The 20,836-nt window shown below is 45.6% G+C and overlaps 1 protein-coding gene across 1 annotated transcript in view; it reads left to right on the top strand.

The window, feature by feature from the left end:
- Window positions 1-1,529: 1,529 nt before the first annotated feature.
- BACE2 (beta-secretase 2) overlaps window positions 1,530-20,836 on the top strand; it is a 54,234-nt gene continuing 34,927 nt past the window's right edge. The window contains exon 1 of the mRNA XM_050332832.1: window positions 1,530-1,841. Coding sequence (XP_050188789.1) covers window positions 1,530-1,841 — 312 coding nt within the window. The remainder of the gene's footprint in view (window positions 1,842-20,836) is intronic.

The following is a 20,836-nucleotide window of genomic DNA, read 5'->3' as shown; positions in this document are numbered from 1 at the left end:
CCTTGCGGGCTTCCCACCTCCCCTGCAGTGCTTTCCTCCCCGTGGAGAGTTCCACCAGCCAGGACAGGGACCATATCCCCCTCCTGCCCGGGGGAAAGCATCCAACTGCACAAGAAGACAAGAAGCACTGATCTGATGTAAGGGAGAACGTACAAAGTCAGTGCAAGAGCTCCAGATTTTAAATGACACAGACAGAGCACTGAAAACATGAGTGAAAAAAAAATGTAACACCTTTTTTTTTATTTTCTTCAGCAAGTGAAGGTGGGCTCCCATTTTCTTTTTAAGGGTTATCCTTTGCAATCAACTCTGACAATGGCTACGATTAACATCCTCACCTGAGTATCCTTCCAGCAAATAGTTTGCTCAGCCTTCCTGGGAATGAACACTACCACTGTCTAGCTCCTAGTGAAACTTCATTTAACACCCGTGAAACACCTGGAAATCTTGTGGATGATTACTCCAGCTCAAGGAAGGGAGGGAGGGAGCTCTTTCTGTTTACTGTGGCAAGGGAGGGATCTTAGTCCACGCAGCTTGGCTCAGATTTAGACACAAGGAGTGACCAGGTGGTTGCCTACGGCAGCAAATTGATCAGCGGACAGCGAGAGTACACACGACTAAGGCTGAGTAATTTTCAACTTTATCTACTACAGAGGATGGGGGGAAGGGTCAGAAACAGCCACAAAGTGACTCTGCTGAGACTTGCCCGGTGTTATATTACAAGGCTTTGGGACTATCTGCTCCATCCAGCGATCTATCTGGCGCTGTCATTACTCCAGAGATGTAGAGACTAATTCCATCCTAAGTGTTCCCATCCCTCAAAAGGCCGCACTTGACTGCCGTGATTAACTCCGTGCATGATGAAGACATTCAAAAAGCCTCGCAGGCTTTCTCCCAGGCAGACGCCTTGCACGACCTCGCTCCTGCCAGCGCCAGGAGATGAATTTCCACACGCACATCCATCCGCTCGCCCGCTCCTCGCACACGGACACCCGTGCGGGAGGCGCGCCCGCATCCCCAGGTGACCCCGCATTCCCACCTCCGCCTCCTCCTGCCCGAGCACAGCCTCTGCTCCCGCGGGGTGGCCAGCCTAGCCCTGCGAGGTTGCCGGAGCCCCAGCGGGGATCCCCGCTCCGCCGCTCTCCCTTTAGGGCTTTCGGAAACTTTTCTCCCCTCCGCGCCATCACGCTCCGATAGCGGAGCTGCGGGCTGGGCTGGGTTAGGCTGAGTCGAGCCGTGCCCAGCCGGGAAGTTTCTCCCGAGGGCGCTGGGTCGGAGCAACTTTCCCGCACGGCCCCCGGGCAGCAGGAGCGCTCGGAGCTTTGGGGACCGTGCGGGAGGAACGCGAGGAGGAGCTCGCTTCGGGGGAGGGGGAGATGGAGCCGGGGCGTGGGTAAGCCGCTCCCTTCTCCTTCCTCCTCCTCCTCCTCCTCCTCCTCCTCCCCTCTGCTGCTCCCGTCTGGCAGCCAGGCGGCCGCTGCCTCCGGCCGGAGCCGCCGCACTTGGGAAGCGGCCCCCGCGCTGCCGCCGGGATGGGGACGCCGCTGGCGGCTCCCGGATTCCTGCTCCTGCTGGCCGGCACCACGGGGCTGTGCCGGGCTCTCTTCTCGCTGCCGCTCCGCGTGTCCCGTCCCGCCGCCCCCGGCGGGTCCCCGCCCGCCCCGGTGGTGCTGCGGCCGGGGGGCAGCGCCCCGCAGCAGGACCCCGCCGGGGCCGCGGACGGCTTGGCCCTGGCCTCGGATCCCGGGGACACCCTCAACTTTTTGGCCATGGTGGAGAACCTGCAGGGCGACTCCGGCCGCGGCTACTACCTGGAGATGCTGATCGGCACCCCGCCGCAGGCGGTAGGAGCGGGATGGGGGATGCGAGCTGGGGGAAGGGTGGGAGGGTGGGGGCAAACTTCTCCTGGGTGGGAGCGAATCTGCGGCCCCCGCCCTCCCCAGCCTGGCCCAAACGCAACTTTCTCCCGGTGTTTAGTGCTGGCACCTCCCTCCCTCCTTCCCCTTTTCCCTCCCCCCCTTCCCCAGGGATGGTGCCGGTGCTCGGCGCGGGGGAGCGGAGGCGGCAGAAGGGAGTTTCCACGGGCCGGGAAAGAGGGATGGAAGGAGGGAGGCGCATCATCCCCCCGCCCTCCCGAACCCCGGCTGCCCAGCCCTGTCCTGCCCCGACCCGGTGACTGCTCGGGAAATCCCGCCGACCTGCTCCCCGTTTTTAGGCCGTGTCACGGCGTTTGAATCCGCAGCGAGTTGCTCTGTCAGTTCGAAATGACAGTGGTTTTGGAGACGGAGGGTGCTTTTTATATTCATTGCTTTTTCTGAGCTGCTTTGCATCGTGATTGGGCGCTTTGGTGGATCTTCCCGGTGCTCCCGGGAGAATCGCTCGAAATCTTCCTGCTGAACAAAGTGATGGCTGGGCAAAACCAGCCCCTTCTGTCGAGAATCCACGTGTTACTCATTAACAGCGTAAAGAACGATTGTGTTCTGAATATTGTTTTCAAACAGACCGTGCCGCTCTGAATCTCCCCCGTCTGCATCCACCAGCGTGGCTGAAGTGTTGTGTTTTTGGGGTTTTTTATTTGCCATGTAGTTGCTCTTTCATCTGTGTCATGAGATCCCAGGAGGAGCGGTGCTGGGCTGCTGGTGGGGATGACTAGTCAGCTGAGTGGGGATTAATTTCCTGAGAGTCCTCGGGGCTTTTCCTCAGAACTTCGTGTTTGCTTCAGGAGTTTAGGTCCTTCTGTTCCCAGTGTACACACACACACACAAAAAATCTTTATTCTTCTGCTTAACTGCTCTACGTAATAAAAAGCCAATGAATGCCAAAATGCCCAGCCAACAGGAAGTGTTCAGCTGTCGTTACATTTTTGGACGTCTGTGAACTCTTTCTTTTTTGCACTTCTAATGTGAGAGGTTTGGCCACATCATCGCTCTTATCGAAGTGTACCACACTAGGATCAATGCGTGTATTGAGAAAGGCTGGCGTGATCAATAAATGGAGTTTAAAAAAAAAACAAACCCTGACTAGCTCTGGCATATCAAGGTGTGGCCCCACAGCCACAGAGGCCATGAAATAATTTTTCCTCCGTGTTGAGCGCTGCATATTTGACTAGTTCTGTTCCTGTGGCTTTGTGAGTGCTTTATTACTCCAGGGAACATTCAAACATTCAATATTGGTTTCTGCCAGGATCAAGATACTGAAGTTGATTGGACTAATAATCTAATTCAGTATGTCTTAAATGAAAAAAAATAATTTCAGGTAGAAAAAGTGCCTATCAAGCGTATCATCTCCTTATGTGTCTAGGGGGATTCTGAAACTGGAAGAAATGGAGAAGGAAAAATGTGCCACGCTTTTAATAATATGACTGGAGGTCTAAGAGGGAGAAATGTGCTGCCCTCAGTACACCCAGAGGCTTCACTTACGCTTAACAGCTCCTATTACTTGTATTACAGGTGATGTAAGATTTCAGCTAAACTTCCCTCTGATTTCTTATTTCTTTTTCCACCTGAAAAAAAAAAAAAAAGGCGCTTTGAATGTGATTGCAAAGCTTTTACTGTTTTGAACTAGTTCTGATTTCTTGCAGAGTTAATTATTTAAAAGACAGCTACTGGTGTTTAGCACATGTGAGGTTTTGTTCACGAGTAGGCCCACCGAGGTTGTAAGCGAGGTTATAAATGCGCTTGTGCTTCCAAAATCAGATCTTGGTGTGTAGTGACTCAGTAGAGTGCAGTTAAAATTTATTCTCTACTTTTGATGGGGAAGAATTTGTTATCTCGCTCCCTGCCTGAAACTGGAAGGCTTAAAGATCACAAATGTACTTGTTGGGTTTTTTTTCCTGCTTTGCAATGAATAGTATAAAGCTACAAAGCTGCTACTGGTGCTGCTTGAATCCTTCGCATGCTGATGCTAAAAGCAAGTGTCTGGGTACTGCCAAGCGTTGGGATTGTGTTAAGCTCCTTGTGCAGCGAGTTTCCGGAGTTGGAGTGGGCTGTGCATGATCATGTGGAAAAGGAGAGACGTCTCTTACTGATTTAAATGCTCCTCCCAACCTGACTTCGCTTCACGTCAGAAGCTGCAGCGTAAAGTGATGCTTGGACACATTCCAGTGCCTGAAGGGAGCCTACAAGAAAGATGGAGAGGGACTTCTTAACAAGACCATGGAGTGACAGGACACGGGGGAATGGCTTCAAACTGAAAGAGAGTAGGGTTAGATTAGATATTAGGAAGAAGTTCTGTGCTGTGAGGGTGGTGAGGCCCTAGCACAGGTTGCCCCATGAAGTTGTGGTTGCCCCTGGATTCCTGGAAGTGTCCAAGGCCAGGTTGGATGGGGCTCTGAGCAACCTGGGCTAGTGGAAGGTGTCCCTGCCCATGGCAGGGGGGTTGGAACCGGATGTTCTTTAAGATTCCTTCCAACTCAGGCCATTCTATGATTCCCTTATTCTTGCATCCCTCCAATATGTGGGGAATTCCCAAGCTACCTCCCTTCCTCACCCAGGCCTGTCCTGGCACTGCCAAACCCACAGGGCAGGTAATGCTCTCCTGACGTTTTTCCAAGGAGGAAGGAGGAGACTGGCAGAGAAGAGCAGCAGAGCAGCACAGCTGTTGGAGCAGAAGGGTGGACGGCAGAGCTGCCCTGGATGGCCTTGCAGAGAGGGGATGGGTAAATGCACACAGGGCAGTCAGTAGTGGGCCACGACCAACTAGCAGGCTGTGAGAAGAGGCACCAGACGTAATGTCGTGGTTACAACAGCGTTGGCACCTGCGTGTGTGCGTCGAGCGTCAGGAGCTGCTGTGCCAGGATGGGGAACGAGCATTTGTGAACGACTTCAGCACTACTGAGCTCGCTTCAGCTGCATTTTTAGAAATTTCTCCTTTTCTTTTTTTTTTTTTTTTTAATTTCTGTTCTAGGAAGGAAGCTACTATGACAGAATTTCGTTTTTCAGGTCATTTAAGGCACGCTTTTTGGCTTTGGTTCCAATCCTGATTTGTCATATAGCAGATAAACACAGCGCAGAACTGCGATTCACAATGGCAGTTCTGAAACACTTGTTCTGACGGTACAAAAATAGAGCAGCTGTGTGAAGTCAAATTTATTTTATTTCCGAGACAGGAAACTTCAGTGCAGTCAATCCAGTTTTGCAAAGTGTTTGCAGCCAAAGTGTTTCTGATCATTTACAGTTTTACAACACAGTATCCTTCCTAATCCTATCAGATCTCCAGACTAGCTACCAGGTGGTATCAAATGTCATTACTCCCACTAATTCCTATTCATTCACATGTAGACCTACTTAAGAATTATGTGAAAGGTGAAAAAGGTGTACTGTATTGAAGAATGTGATGTATTTGTCCCTTATTTCATGGATGTATTACTATATGTCCTACTTCTGACGGATTATGTGCTTTATACCTCTCTGTACAGGTGCACTTCTTCCAATTCCAGATTTAAATAAGAGGTGGCAAGAGCCCAATATGAATTGTGTGCACTGTTCTTAGTTATTTCTTTAGATAATCTGATGGAATTCCTTTGCTCTATCTTTTATTATTTTGCCTACCCTGAGATGATAAGCGCTGTGAGAAACTGAATCAAAGATCATTTAGGGTTTTTTGCTATCTTCACTGCAGTTCTCTTCATATTAATTTTGTTTCTCCCACGAGCCTTTGACCAAAAGAATAGTCAAACCCTTAAAAAAACCTGTGTTCTTCACAGCTTTCTTGAAGTCCATCTGGACTGCATTAAATGTTTGCAGGGAAAGCACCATTGCCTCATCTTGCCTCTTGTGCTAGTCCTCATGGTACTGAGTAGTGGTAGTCCTGCTGATCCCACTGCATTTCCCAATTGTGTTTTTACTGAGACCAGGTGAATGTTATTCCTGCAGCTTCATTGTGAGGAGAGGCCGGGCTTGTGCCTCCTGAGAGCTGAGATCACACAGCTCTGGTCTGATTAGCGGGTACTGAAACCACAGCAGGATCCGAGTTGTGCTCTGAATGCCACAGCTCCCGTTTTTTCAGTGTTAGTTTTTTTTCATTCTATGCATGGAGAGGGTTTATCTGCTGGTTTTTTTTTTTTTTCCTGATGGCAGTGTGTTCTGTGCAGGGGGTGAGCAAAAACCTGTTCTGTAAACTTGCTCTGAAGTTTTAAGGTCAGAGTGGGTGCTGGGTCTAACAGCCTTCACTGCAAAACACAAACTCCACTTCCCATATAATTGGTGGGAGGTTATCTTTCCTTCGGTTTCTTCCAGCTATTAAAGAAAAGAAGGGTAAGGAAGGATATGTATTAAATACCTCAAGTGTGTCAGGACCCTTAGAATTTATGGCTTCGTGTTTTGAAGGTGATGAACACACACATTAGCAAGTTCTCAACCTGCAGCCATTCCTCCTTAATTGGTGATGGCCCTTATTCCCCGAGTGTTGGAAGGAATGAAGATTGTGAGGGAAGATTCAACTGCTCTTGTAATTTCACTGCTTCACTAGTCGTGCTGTATTAGGTGATAAGGGCCTGATTTCTGGAGCTGTGCTATTCCCCAAGAAGCTAAGCTCTGCTCTCTTAATTTTGCTGAAAAGGGGTTACTGTCTTTCCAGACACGAGAAGTTTGAAAAACGTGATGTCTCTCCATTCAAATATCAGAAGGCAAGTTCCACCTCAAGCCTCTTTTTCTGTCTTTTTGTTTTGCTTTAGATTTTTTTTAATAATTACTTGGGTCTTTTATGTTTATTTTTGAATTCTTTATGAAAGCTGAAGAGTTGAGAGGCAAAGATGAGTGCTGTGGTGCACTGGAGTATTTTGAGGTGGCAGGGTCAAAATCCCTCCAGGTCCACCTAATGGAAGTACTATTGAAAGGCAAAATATTTCTGTTGTTAAACAATGAGTAAATTTTGGTTGTTGTCATTGGATGCCTGCAAAATAAAAAGGAAAGGGACCTGGCAGTCATAATCCAGGACTTAATATAGTGAATGTCTGTGGCGTGGTGGGGTGTGATGTATTTTTGACCAAAGACAAAGCAAATAAACATACCAGGTTTGGGTTGACTGAAAAGTCCCTGGCTTTACAAATTAGCATTGCAGCACTTCCTTCCAGCCAAAAATAGCCCTGGTAAAAGGGACTGCATGGGGGTAGTAGGGCCTGTACTATAGAAATAACCTGAAAAATTAGTAACAATTACAATGCAGCTGCCCTGAGCAGGGTATAGCACTTGTGTTCTGTAGCAAGGCTTTGTCCTGCTGTGTAAGTGGGCTGTGATGTCCACGCACAGGGTGACACTAAATGGAAGAGGCTCACTGTGGTTGTTCCTCGGGATGTAGAGCCTCACTAACTGCTCCTTTAAAGGTGCTTTCTCCTCTTCAGAGAAACAGTGGATGTTTTATTTTCCAGGGTTGCTGGCTGCAGCAATTGTGCATTCAAATCCTGGTGGGCCAGGGCAGAGGAGCTGTCGTGAGGAGCAGGGGTGGTGGTGAGAGGTGTCAGGCTCGTGTTTTTTACCACTTCTCGCATTTCCTTCCCTGTCAAGGGAAAAGCATCAGATAAATTTGGAAAGAGGAAAGTGGAGGGTGAGCAAATAACTGTTTGGCTGATTAAAGAGTAAATGAGTTGGGATCAGGAGTAGAAATGAGATGAAAATGAAACAGTGGACAAAAGAAAGCCCATGTGCGATTTCCGTGTGTTTGGATGATTTGGATTATTAAGGAAGGAATATTTTTCTTCTTGTAGTTTTTTTTTTCCCCCTCTTGTCCCCCCTCTAACCTGAGGGCTGTGAGCTTTAGGGATAGTGTCTAGCAAGACAGATTTAAGAACTCCTACACCTTGCAGAGTTCTTCATTTTCTTGAAGGGCACTTACACCTTCGAGTATGCAAGGACACGTTAGCTATTAAATTGCCTCCACATATTATTACCTTTGAAATTTTCTCACTTACTGTGGGTGAAACAAGTCTGACCTGAAATGTTATCTGCTCATGGTCAGGTATGACTCCATCTGAAAAAGGAAACTGGCAAAATGGCATACCCTTGAATGTGGCCCTCTCCAGCATGAGTGGGACAGACCTCTCTCCCCTTTCTTACTGCCTGTGAAATACAGATGTAATCCTACATACACTTGTGTAAATAAGTGGAGGAACTTGTCACTTCTATTTCAGCCCAGATTAGGACTTGAGATCAAATCTTCAAAGTAAAGGAGGCAGCTCTCAGCTGCCTCAGAAAAGGAAGTGTTTTTTCCTGCCATTGGTGGGCCTGTCCTACATCTTGCTGCTTTTCAGCCTGGGTTTGCTCTATAGATCCGAACTCACGAAGCAAAAGCAGATACCACACTGCTGTTCAAATCAAGAGTTTTACGTTTTGAGTCATTAGCTCAGTGTCATTCAGAGCACTTCAAGTAGCCCAGGACTAAACCAGATTTATATTTGCGATTTTTGGCACATGAACTCCTCCCTTTGTTTTAAAACAACAAGTTGCCTGCCTGTCTGTCTCCTCTGCACCTGCCTCCACCACAGCCACCTGCGTGACTGGAGAACAGCATTAAAGAGCCGAGGGAGTAGGAACCAGCTCTCTTGGGTTGGTAACAGTCCAGGTGAGACAAAGACCTCAGCATGAGCAATCCACTGTGCTTCTCCTGGCGAATTCAACACACAGCAAGCTCCTCTACCACTGGCAGCACCTGGGGTAGCTTGAGCACGACTCCATCAGCTCCATGGTTTTGGGGGCTCTGCTCAGCAAAGGATGCTGCAGCCTAGAACCACCCAAGGAGCCTGGTAAACTTCTCCCCCTTGGGATGAAAGTTTGGCCACTGAACCTGCTGGTGCCCACACACCCAGCCCTCTGAACAGGCTTCCTCCAGGCGTGGCTCTCCGATGGGCTTTGGGCCGGAGGCAATGTTTGCTCCATCTTTTGCCAAAAGTTGACAAAATATTTCCTTTCTTCCCCTCCTCTCTCTTTTCCCTCAGTTCTTCCCTCATTCTTCATTTTGCCCGTCTCTCCGACTGCTCTCGCTGCCTTTTTATGTCTGAGAGTATTTTACAGGGAGGGCAGCAGGGGACAGATGTTCTAGAGCTGTTTTGTTTTTCTAAGAGTCCTCCTCAAACAGATGAAACCTGCAGGGTATGGTGAGGAGGGAATTGGAAGAAAATAAGCTGGATGGGGAAAAAGGATTTTATTCGAGTGAAAATTACAATTCATTTAATACAATTAATATGTCATAATTAGGCCCTTTTGAAGGGAATCTGTTAAGACAGTAATTGCACCCTGCAATCCTTTTTTCCCTCACTGCTGCTTACTAATAATTTGATATTCTAAAAAATAAATTACTTGTAGATTTTGTACTATTTGCTCAGCTTGTGAGTACTAAAATTAGTTGATTTTATTTGGCTTTATGGTTGGCTTATTTTTGTACCTATTTACTAGCAAAAACTGCTGTTGAGCTAGATTGCATGTGTTTAGGGAAGATGCCTGTGTCACACACTAGTCTGGTCTCATTTTAAAAGAGGAAAGGTATTAATGCTGCAGTAACAGTTGGTAAGCTTCTTCTCCCTATACACAAATTAATCTGTTCTTAGGGATCCAAAACTCCAAAACCAGCGTTTTTTGTTTTAAAGAAAAAGAGATGACAACTCAAGAACTGAGAGTCACCTTTCCACTTAAAGGAAGGGATTAAAGGCCAGGACCTGCCATTTGACAGTGAAAAAAAAAAATAATTGGATGCTTTTGGCGGCCATCTCTCAGATAATTCCTTGATATTTGTTAGGGATCTGGCTGTGAGAGTGGCCTGTAGAAGAGCCTGCTGTGACACTGCAGCTGATGCTCAGGGTCATGTCAAAGCCAGATGTGAGAATTTTCTAACCCACCCAGGCTCTTTCTGCCTCCTACTTTGCCGCCATAGGAAGCTTCATACCAGAGAAAATCAGGCATTTGGGGCTTCTCTGGAAATAAAAGGCTTCACCTGCTGTGTCATCGTATGGAAGGCTGAGTTCTGCATGTGCCTCCTTGGAAATTTTGGTGTGGTGTTCAGGAAGAAGCAAATTTGGAAGATTTTCTTTGGCAGCAATGGTTTTGGCACAGAAAATAAAATACTGGGGTGTCCATTTCGACTGCAGGCTTTGGATTCATTTTTTGAAATTGTGACTCTGTGAAATATGAAGGCAGGTTTGGTTTGGTTTTTTTTTCCCTAATTTTTTTCCTACCTAAATGGAAACTTTGCTTCCAAAATTCCATTAAGACACCTGTTGATAAAGAAACCTTGGCTGTCAGTGTTTGCAGCGTAAGAAATGTATAGTTGTAGCAACTTTTCAAGGCCAGGCTGGGTGGGGCTCTGACCAACCTGGTCTAGTGGAAGGTGTCTCTGCCCGTGGCAGGGGGTTGGAATAAAATGATCTTTAAGGTTCCTTCCAACCCAAGCTATTCTATGACTGAAGAGAGAGCACACTATTCCAATTTGGAAGGTCTTCAGGGCACTATTACCCCGCTGCTAAAGCATGGTGTGGAAAGACCTGTGCTTTTATTCACTGTGCTGTGTAGTCAATGTCTGCTACGGGTGAGAGTGAAATGTGAGGCGTGTCAGAAAATGATTCATCAATCCTACTGCTACCTTTCTGTGACTAAAGAGACTTTTATTTAATTCATTCATTTTTCTTCTCAGTGACTCTCGGGTTGCAAATAAGACAGAGGAGTTCAGAGGTGGTCACACTTCCCAAAAGTCTGAGAAGTGCTTTAGCAAGATAACATCTGATGCAGTCACAGTGCTTCAGTTTAACTGTCACAGAATAATCTTCTCATTAGTTCTCGTATGCAAAGTCCTTCAGGGAATAACACAAACATCTCACATGATCCAAAGTGCCAGATTTTTGCATTTGAACTGCTGAGATAAATAATGGGAGGGAGGGAAGCTCAGAAAACGTCTCAGGAGCTGTAGTTAGGAATGCCAGTGAGTGTTACATGTTCCAGCTAAAACTAACTTTCATTTGCACTCTGATGAGCCTTCAGGTTACCTCTGTATTGTCAAGTGACCAAATCCTAGTGATAACATCTGCAGGTTTTTGGTCAGATTTGGAAGCTTTCTCTATGGCAGGCGTGCACAACGTTTGATGTTGCTAGTGGGCGAAATTCCACAATTCCAGTGCCCTGAGCACCATCAGCTCCAACTTGGCTGCACTTGCTGCCTTCCCTGTAGTGTGTAAAATGAACTTGAGGTACCAGACAATCACAAGCTGGTTTGGGTTGGAAGGGACCTCAATAATCATCTATTTCCAACTCCCATCACACATCTGCCATCTCACAGTGGGTTGTAACCCCTGGCCAAAGTAGAAGTAGCTTAGTCCTACACGCAGGTTGATATCCGGAGGAATGGATAGTAGGAATGCATATTCCATGTGTTGTTGTGATGTGTCCTGGCAGACTTTTATCAACCTGAGAGCATAACTAAGTCTTTTAACTTCCTGCCCTACAAACTCAGCCTGGTATGTGGAAATAAAAGCTGTGCTCTCCTGCGTAATCAAGATTTTTATAGTGGAACTTGGTTAACAATTGTATTGATGTATGAGCCACGGGCAAAGCTGGTTCATTTCCCAGAGCTGCTGCCTCTACAGTATTAGCCAAGGTAAAGACTAAAGTACGAATGTTTGAGGAGAGAGAGAAATAAATGAGTCCAATAGCAGGGGGAGGAACACTGCTGCTTTTAAAAGAGAACTAAAGAATCACATCTTACTTCACTTGAGAGTCAAAACTGCCTTTTAAATCGCCCTGCCAAAATTTTAAGTAGAAATGTTAGAATAAGTATGAATAAAAAATGTGATTCTTATTTTTAATAAATCAAACTCATCGTTTTGACGGTGCTTAATAGCTTGTTTTCTTTTTTTCCCCCCAATCAAATAATCCTTCCTGCTATTAATGGAACGTAATGCTGCTTTCTGTTTGTGCCTTTGAACTCCCTTGTATAATTCCAGGGAACACCCATGATGACAATCAAATTCTGCTTGGTAATATCCTAAATAGGTCAGGTGCAATGGGGAGCAAAAGCCTTCTGTCTGTTGTATTCCCTTTATTAATTACCAGGGAAATAAAACCACTGGAGTTGCATCACCTTGTTTGTGCTCTCAGACCTGGGGCTGCCTGTGTACATTCCTGCAGCCTCCAATGATGCCACGGAGCAGTGGGAAGCTGCCTGGCCCTTCACCTTTTCCCCAGAGGTGTGGCACAGCTTTCCCAGCAGGGAGTGCGATCAGAACAACCAAATTCCAGTCCTTGTGCTTGGCAGAGCTGAACTTCTTTCGGTTTTCATCCTGCTCTCTTCTCACCCTCCCTTTGCCTGCACCAGCAGATCCAGTGGTGTCCCTTTACCATCCGTGTAGCAGCAGCCCAGTAGGTGTGTGAAAGTGTGGGATTGTGGCTGTTTTCTTGGCATGAAGGGAGGAACAGAGGTGGGAGCTGCTGTGACAGGTGAAGAACAGGTACTTCAAGGGAGTGAGGGGATGGGATTGGTCTTTTCAGCTCTCCAGGCTGAAATCCCAGCTCTCATGTGTTAAATAAAATCTGGCAGTGCTGCCAATCCAGTCCTGAAGAACAAGTTATGGCATTTTTATTGCAGAGGTCATGCCTTTAAGTACAGGGAGTTCACAGTTGGCTTTCCAAGGTGTGTGCTCATTTATTTGCCTCTCCGTGATCTCGGCTAATCCAGGGATCTCAGTGTGTGAATGTGGGATTGGTGGTAGTTTCTTGGCCTCCAGGAGGAAGAGGCAGCTTTCACAATCATGAACTTGACTTAAGGAGCAAGGTGGGAGTTCCCACATAATCATGTCCATTGACTTTTCATGTTTTGGGAAGGTTGGTTGTCTCATTGTTGCACTGTATGGGTACAGAAAACCCAGGAAAAACTGTGCTTATCCACTTTGGTTTTGCTGTAGTCTTTTAGGGGAAGTGCTGGAAAATATCTGTAAGCATTCAGTGTCCTTCTTGAAGAAAAGCACTAAAAAAAAAAAACCACATAAGGAGGACTTCCTGAAGCTGGAAGGATGTTATAATGAGTGGTGGCCCCACTGTGTGGGGAAGAGCTCCTTCTGGGGAGAATAGAGAGACTTGATGAGTCAGGAGTGTCCTGCCTTCACCTCTCCTCCTCACAGCTCTCCAGGCTTTGAAAAGTCTTTGCTAACAAACACTTGTCTCCAAAACCAACATCTTGACAGAGGAGGGGGAAAAAAAACCTGAAAAGAGTTGTGTCACCACAAGGGTGAGTTGATGGGGGGAGGAGAGGTGAGAGATCAGACCTGGTGTGCAGCCTGCTGAAAACTCTGGTTTGTCTCACTGCTGTCCTGGAAGCTTCTTTTTCTTCCTACTTGCCTTTGAAATGTAGCCTTTTTCCAAAGTTACTTGCTGCCTTCAAATCATAGAATCATAGAATGGCCTGGGTTGGAAGGGACCTTAAAAGATCATCCAGTTCCAACCCCCTGCCATGGGCAGGGACACCTTCCACTAGCCCAGGTTGCTCCAAGCCCTGTCCAACCTGGCCTTGGACACTTCCAGGAATCCAGGGGCAGCCACAGCTTCTCTGGGAAACCTGTGCCAGGGCCTCACCACTCTCACAGGGAAGAATTTTTTTGCTAATATCTAATCTAAACCTTCTCTCTGTCAGATCGAAGCCATTCCCCCTTGTCCTGTCATTACACACTCTTGTAAATGGTCTCTCTCTCAAAAAAAAAAAAACATATTAAAAAAAGTTTCTTAAAATTGAAGGAGCAGCTTTGGCACCTGGTTTCACATCTCCGGTGCAATTTGAAAGCCAGGGTTTTACTGAAATTTGAGATTAAAGTTCAGATTTTTGATGTGAAGGAGACCCTTTAATGGAAATAGAAATAAAAGAGTGAGACTGAACCTCTCCTGGGAGGTTTCTGCCTGCTGCTGAAGGACAGGAATACAGTGGTGTCTGACAAAAGGGAGATTACCAAAAAATATAACAGTGCTCATGGGGCTAGAGATCCCTCTTTGCTTAATCTCAAGAACATTAGGAATGGGCTCCGTAAACAATATTGAAGTTTGAAATGTGTCCCTTGATTAATTTTGTTATTTCCAGATGGCAGAATAAAGATGGGCAGTGACTCAGGTGTAGAAGCTTGGGCAGGGTGAGGAAGGTTTAACTACCAGTCAGTTCGAGCCCTCTTGAGTTTACTTAGTCTGGCTTGGCTCCCTTCAAATGCATAAAACTGTTTTGGTCTTCCTGCAGTTGGAGGGTTGTTGATTTAGTTTCAAAACAAATTTTTTTTTTGTGGTGTAGGACTTCTGAAGGTAGGTAGAGAAAAGCTAAAAATGTCTTTTCTTCCTTTCTTTTTTTTTTTTTTTCCAGACAGCAGTTTCTCTGAATCTAATGAATGATACAAGAAAAGAAAAGAATGACCTGACAGAATAAATTGGAAGCTAATTTTGCAGAGCAAAAGCCTTGGAAAATTGAAATTCTGAACTTTATGCAGCTTCTAACTGTAATCATTCACTGGGTATAATATATTAATGCAGGCTTACTGATTTCATTTCCTTAGGAAAAAAAAAAAGGCAAAACAATAAAGCAAAAAGCCCTCCTTGATATTGTATTCTGAAAGGCAGTTTATTAGCATGGTGAGTCCTTTTCTCCTTTATTTTTGCCCCCCCCCCCAAAAAAAAAGAAAAAAAAAACAAACAACCTACCTCTAAAATTCTTTGACATGATTATGCTTTTTTAGAAGGATCATGCCCTAAGTAGTGCTGGTAAACAGAACAGCCATAGCAGACATTTAACCTCAGACACTTGAGGTGGATGGTTTGTTGTTTGTTTTTTTTTTTTTTTCAGTGAGGTGATTGTCTTTTTTTATTTTCTTGCAGAGAAAGTTTCGCTTCAGGTCAACTGAAATAATTTGACAGTGTTTTTTTCTCAGGAGCGAAGCGAGACAGGCTGTGGTGGAGCACAAGGGTCCAAGTGCACAGGGGCTTGCTGAGGGAGCTGTCTGGGGAGAGTGAAACCCTTTTTTGCTTCCTGGTGGTGTCTGTGCCCCTGGATTGTGAAATACAAGTGTGCAGCCCTTCGCTCACCTCTGCCACTGTCCCATTTACTACGGAGCTCGAAGCTCTCCTTCTCCTCAGGTCTTCCTGCAGTGCCCAGTAGCCATCTGATGTGACTGGACACTGCTCCAAAGAGCTCAAAATCCTGCAGACAGTGTCCAGTAGATCTGCTTAGGAGTGGTAACACTCTGTGGTTTCCAAGAGGGAAAGGGGTTTATGCTGAGAAGGTGACTATGAAATCAGTGATGCCGTTCACGAGCGTTATCTCCAAGAGAAAGGCTCTTTTTAGCTATTGAATTATTGAATTAATATCTGTCTCTCCAACACCTTGGCCACTGCGTTCTCTAGGGAGGGCGGGGTGAGCTCTGGATGAGGTGTTTACTAATTTAGGACACGGCACAGAGCTTAGATGTAGCCTATCTCTAAACCCAGGCTGCGTGGGCACTGGGATTCCTCATGAGTCTTGCAGTTAGAGTTGCTCCCAGTGGCATTCGGCTCACAGTCTCCCTGTCTCGTCAGTGCTGTACTGTAATTAGCAGAAAATTGATGAATTTAATTCCTTTACACCTAGTAACAGGTGGAAACAGGCTTTGGGGTTTAACAAGAGCTTTGTGTGCACTTAACTGCAAATAGCTGATGTCTCCTGCACTCATTCTTGAATTTCAGAGTGTGTTTGTGGGGGTTTTTTAATCCTCCATTTATCCAGGCACTCATTAATCTTTCCATTCAAGAAAGTCTGTAGTATAAGTGTAGCAAATATATAGAATTTCCTCGCTCAAATCTGTGAGCCCTCGAGCAACTACTGCTCTTAGTAAGAACTAAGAGTCTATTTGTGGTTAACGTGTGTTGCTGCCTACCCTGGGAAAGGCTGGTGAAGGTACCTGTTGGCTCACATGCAGCCCCTTCTTCCTGAAAGATCTGGCTCCCAGGGTGTCTCTGTGGCAACCCTATGTCTGTTAAAAGACTATCACAGTTTTCCTCAGGCTTCTCAAACCAGTTCAAGCCTGTCAATGGTTATTTACAGGTGAGGTTTTGCTAGACCTCTAGGTTATTGTTGTTACTGAACTTTACCTACTCCAGATTTTCCTTAAGACTCAATGCCTAGAGCAGGGCATGATTTCAGCTGTAGCTGGTTTATGTGAACTAGGGGATTTTTTCACACACACATAGTTTTCTGTCTGCTATAGGGTGTAATATGGGAGAGGGACTTGTATTTGAGGGGGGAAGGAATAAAAAAAAGAGGAAGAAAGGTTAATCTTGTCTGAAAAGGTAATGGGACAAAATTGCTACGAATCACACAGCTCTAAGATAAGCAAGTAATAGCTCATGTTCAACAGCAAAGCATGTTCATATAGCATGAATAGGATGGATGTGTTGTATGATAAATCTGGACACAGCAAATAAATTTCAGCCTGAAAAATAAGATAGCACATGAGACTGCATGTGCAGAAAGAATGCTAATGTTTAGGGAACCGAAGGCATTGGCAGAAAGGAGAGCGTGGAAATGAAGAATAGATATTTTGTTTTGTTCCCAGGATTGATTGGCTGACTATTTTTTTTGTCTTTAAACCATAATAGCCTTCCCTTATTGTCAAAATGATAATATATATAAAGCACTTCCTGTAATATTTCTCTTCAAAATGACTATTCATCAGTCCCAGAGTCAGATGCTCATATTTCAACTCACAATTTAGTTTAGCAAGTTTATACTTCAGAGCAATCTGTCATTTTAGCATTTGTGTTTTTTATACAAATCTCCACTACAGAAGCATGCAGTGCTCTTAAGCACGGATAGATTGGCTAATCCAGATAGTACTTTGTAATCTTCTGGCCAAGAAAGAGATTATTGCTTTTCAGAGAGAAAGAAAAAGTATTCCTCCCAGTCTGGCAGTGCAGATCATGCAAAGATTGAGGGTGAAAGACTCTTGGTCGTCTGCTGGGCCCAGTGATAATGTCCAGGAATAGCTGAGTCTTTTAGGTGATTGAGGGAGAGAGTGAATATGAAGGTAGTGTAGATATGGGGTCAAATTCCAGGTCCTGACACCAGCTGGATGAGGGGAATGTCAGCAAGGGCCAAACTCTCTGGTGAGCTTGTTCTGCTGCTGCTGCCCTGAAGAGCCTCCACTTGCCACTTGTTTTCCTTCTAACTTCCCAGCCTACAAACACACCAGTTTCTGTGAAAAACTTCTGCTGTTGTGAGGGCAGGAATTACCCTTGTGATAAACCTGACCTTCTGGTTTGCCCACCTTTTCATGCTGCAATAAGTCACCTTCCTTTGAAGCTCCAGTGCGACCTTGCAGCGAAATGCGGGCACCACCTGCTGAACAAACATCATCAGAAAATAATCAATCCCTGTTCATTTTTCCTTCTCACAATGCCTCTCTTATCTGGGCTGTGTGGTTAAACCCTTCTTACGACTGTGGGAGGTAGGAGCAGATAGGTCTGTTTTCTCTGGTGAGGTGACCTCACTCAGGGCAACACTGGAAATACTTCTCCTCCCAGACTCGGCGTAACATGTGGGCCTGCACTCTTCCTCCTCCTCCTCCTCAAAGGTAAAGTGTAGAGACTCATTTGGCTCTGGGTGAGGTGTTCCTTCACCACTGCCAGTGGCTGTGGACTTGTCAGCCAGAGAGCTGGGCTGTGTTCTGGATTCCTCTACTTGGCATTGGTGAGGCCAAATCTGGAGCCTCTGTCTCCAGCTCTGGGCTCCCCAGTGCAAGACAGACACAGACATGCTGGACAGAGTCCAGCAAAGAAAGGGCCATGAAGACATTTAAGGGACTGGAGCATCTCTGGCATGAGGAAAGACTGGGAAAGCTGGGACTGTTTGGCCTGGAGAAGAGAAGGTTCAGGGGGATCTCATCACTGCACATAAACACCTAAAGGGAAGGTGGGAAGAGGATGGAACCAGGCTCTTTTCAGAGGTGGCAGTGACAAGACCAGAGGCAGAGGGTACAAACTGCAAAAAGCACAGGAGGTTCCCTCTAAACATATGGAAAAAACCAGATTTTTACTGTGAGGGTGACCAAGCACTGGCACAGGTTGCCCACAGAGAGGTGGTGGAGTCTCCATCCTTGGAGACTTTCAGAAGCTGTTGGATGTGGTCCTGGGCATCCTGCTCCAGCAGAGCCTGCTTGAGCATTTGGGGCTGGCCCAGATGACATCCAGAGGTGTCTTCAACCTCAGTCATTCTGTGAAGTGCTGCTGGGCTGCTCTGGTCCAGGGACTGCTTATGAGCAGTGAAAAATGGGAGAGTCCCATCCCTGCCCCTCGTCCAACAAACTTTCCTTTTTCTTTTTTCTTTTCAGTCTTACCTCTTCAGCAAAATACATGCATCACTGTGGAGTCTTTTTAAGTTTATATCTGACTTTGCAGGCCTCTACATCTAGAAAAGTTGCAAATATTCTTCTAACTCATCTTTTAAAGTGGTTTTATTTCTGCATCATAAGAAGAGCAGAGGAAGAATCTATATTAAAGCCTAGCCTTCTGATTTTTTTTATTAGAAACTAGGCTGTAAATGTTAATTCCAAGTAACAAGGAGGAAAAAATCATGCAGTGCTTAAAAAGCCTCTGTATATTGTAACATTACTAATTTGTAGAAACAAATTGCTGAAATAACCTGACTGTCAGTGCCAATAATAACACGTAATAACTGTGGGCAAACACAGCATATAGTTTCTAGTGTGTTTTCTTTTCTCTGTGATGGTTGTGAGCAATTCTTGCCAGATGGGCTGATAATGTAATTAGGAATCGTTGTGTTAAATGAGGCAGCATTTAAATTGGCAACTAATTTTCCTATCTATTAACCAGCTTGAAAAAGTAGAGCTGTTACCCAAATGATTTCTAGCTGTTAATCCCTAGCAAGAAACCCAGTGCTTCTTTGCACCTTTTTATAAGCACTGTCTAGCAGATTATTTTCTGGAGGGTTTATTATGTGTGGGACAAAATAAGAAAGAGAGTTAAGAGATAGTACAAGCTCAGGGGTTAGATGGGGTGGACTCCTACTAAGCCAGTACATTGTGATGTGTGGCAACAGCTCCTGAGCAGGTGATGTGGTGCTTCCTATTACTGGTCTCTACATGGGGATAAAAACTTTTTTACTTTGTGATAGTTCACTGTGGGGCAATCTCCATGAAGCAGGGGAGGATTATAAGCCCTGTTTTAAGTGTGTACTTTGGGAGAAATCATGAAAGCACAGCAAGACAAGATTTTGAATGGCAGATGAATGTTACTGGTGTGGAACCGTCGCTTTCTTTACCGGGGATGGGAGGGAAGGGAAAAGAAAGGAGTGCCCTTGGGTCAAGTTAAAATCCCAGGGAAGGCACAATGGCTTATCGTTTTCATCATGAAAAGAGATGTCATTAGTAAAAGAGTAGGTTTAGATTAGATATTAGGAAGAAATTCTCGGCTGTGAGGGTGGTGAGGCCCTGGCACGGGTTACCCAGAAAAGCTGCGGCTGCCCCTGGATCCCTGGAAGTGTTTAAGGACAGGTTGGACAGGGCTTGGAGCACCCTGGGCTACTGGAAGGTGTCCCTGCCCATGGCAGGAGGGCTGGAATGAAATTTTGAGCCATTCAGTGATTCTATGAATTCTTACAGTCAGCTGTTTTGCTCTGCTGGCTTATGCAGTGGAAACTATCAATTGTCTGTTATTAAGGTTTTGACTGAACCCCAGAGTAAATGTAAGGCTGAATGAGATTGATTATTGCATTTATGGCCCTCTCTGTGTAAATCTTACTCCTTTTTTTTTTTTTCCCCCCACCCCCTATGCTTCAGCTGAAGCAGGGATGAAGAGCCAAATATATTTTTGCAATCTGGTTTCTCCATAGAATCATAGAAATGTTAAGGTTGGAAAAAACTTGTAAGATCATCAAGTCTAACCATCAACCCAGCACCACCACCACGTTCACCACTAAACCATGTCCTCAAGTGCCATATCCACATGTTTTTTGAACACTTTGTGAATGGTGACTCCACCACTTCCCTGGGCAGTCTGGTCCAATGCTTTATAACACCTTCTGAGAAAATTTTTTTCCTAATATCCAATCTAAACCCTCCTGGTGCAACTTAAGGCCGTTTCCTCCATCCTGTCACTTGTTACCTGGGAAAGGAGAGTTACACCCACCTCACTACAACCTCCTTTCATGCACTTGTAGAGACTGTAGTCTGTCCAGTGGTGAAACTTTATTACTTGGCCTAAAAGAATCAGACCCATTAAGCTGGGAAAAAAAAAAAAAAACCTACTGGGAATTTTTCCATGGGCCAGTCCTCTAATGGGAATGAAGACTATCCCTAGCTCAGTGTGGGTTACTCAAGGAGTCACATCAAAAGCTACAGTGGGACAGGGTTGTATGCAAGCCCTAGGATTCCACACCTGGAAAAGGCTGTGTATGCTAAATCATGCACAGAGCTTCTTGGAGGAAATGCATTTTGGCCTTTTAAGCCTGTGAGATTTCCTCTGCATATTTTTCTGAAAGTTACCAAAAACTCCCAACCTCAAAGTAAAACAGGGAAGAGAAACTTCTGTGAAGTTGAGTAGGGTGTGTATCAGAACAGAGGCGAGTTTTTTTTTCTGCTAAGGGATGCGAGCAGCCTCTATGCGACAAAAATTGAATGATTGCTACATTTTATCACTTTTCCCTGAAAATGTGAAGGAAATCACTTTCTGAATGCATGGTGGGTGACTGCAAATTGCTGTTCACCAGGCAGTTAAATGATGCATGCATAATGCCTTAGGCTGGTGTTGATGTCATCGCATTGACATCACCTCCTGTATCAGATAGGGCAGGTGCCTGAACACGGGCAGCCAAAGCTTTGCTGAGTGAAACGAAGATGACACATGAA

The sequence above is a fragment of the Myiozetetes cayanensis genome, unplaced genomic scaffold (genome assembly GCF_022539395.1).
Source record: "Myiozetetes cayanensis isolate MyiCay16 unplaced genomic scaffold, myiCay2020 scf5-8, whole genome shotgun sequence".
Taxonomy (NCBI): domain Eukaryota; kingdom Metazoa; phylum Chordata; class Aves; order Passeriformes; family Tyrannidae; genus Myiozetetes; species Myiozetetes cayanensis.
The sequence above is the reverse complement of the archived record's forward strand: the minus strand, read 5'-3'. Positions and strand labels throughout refer to the sequence as shown.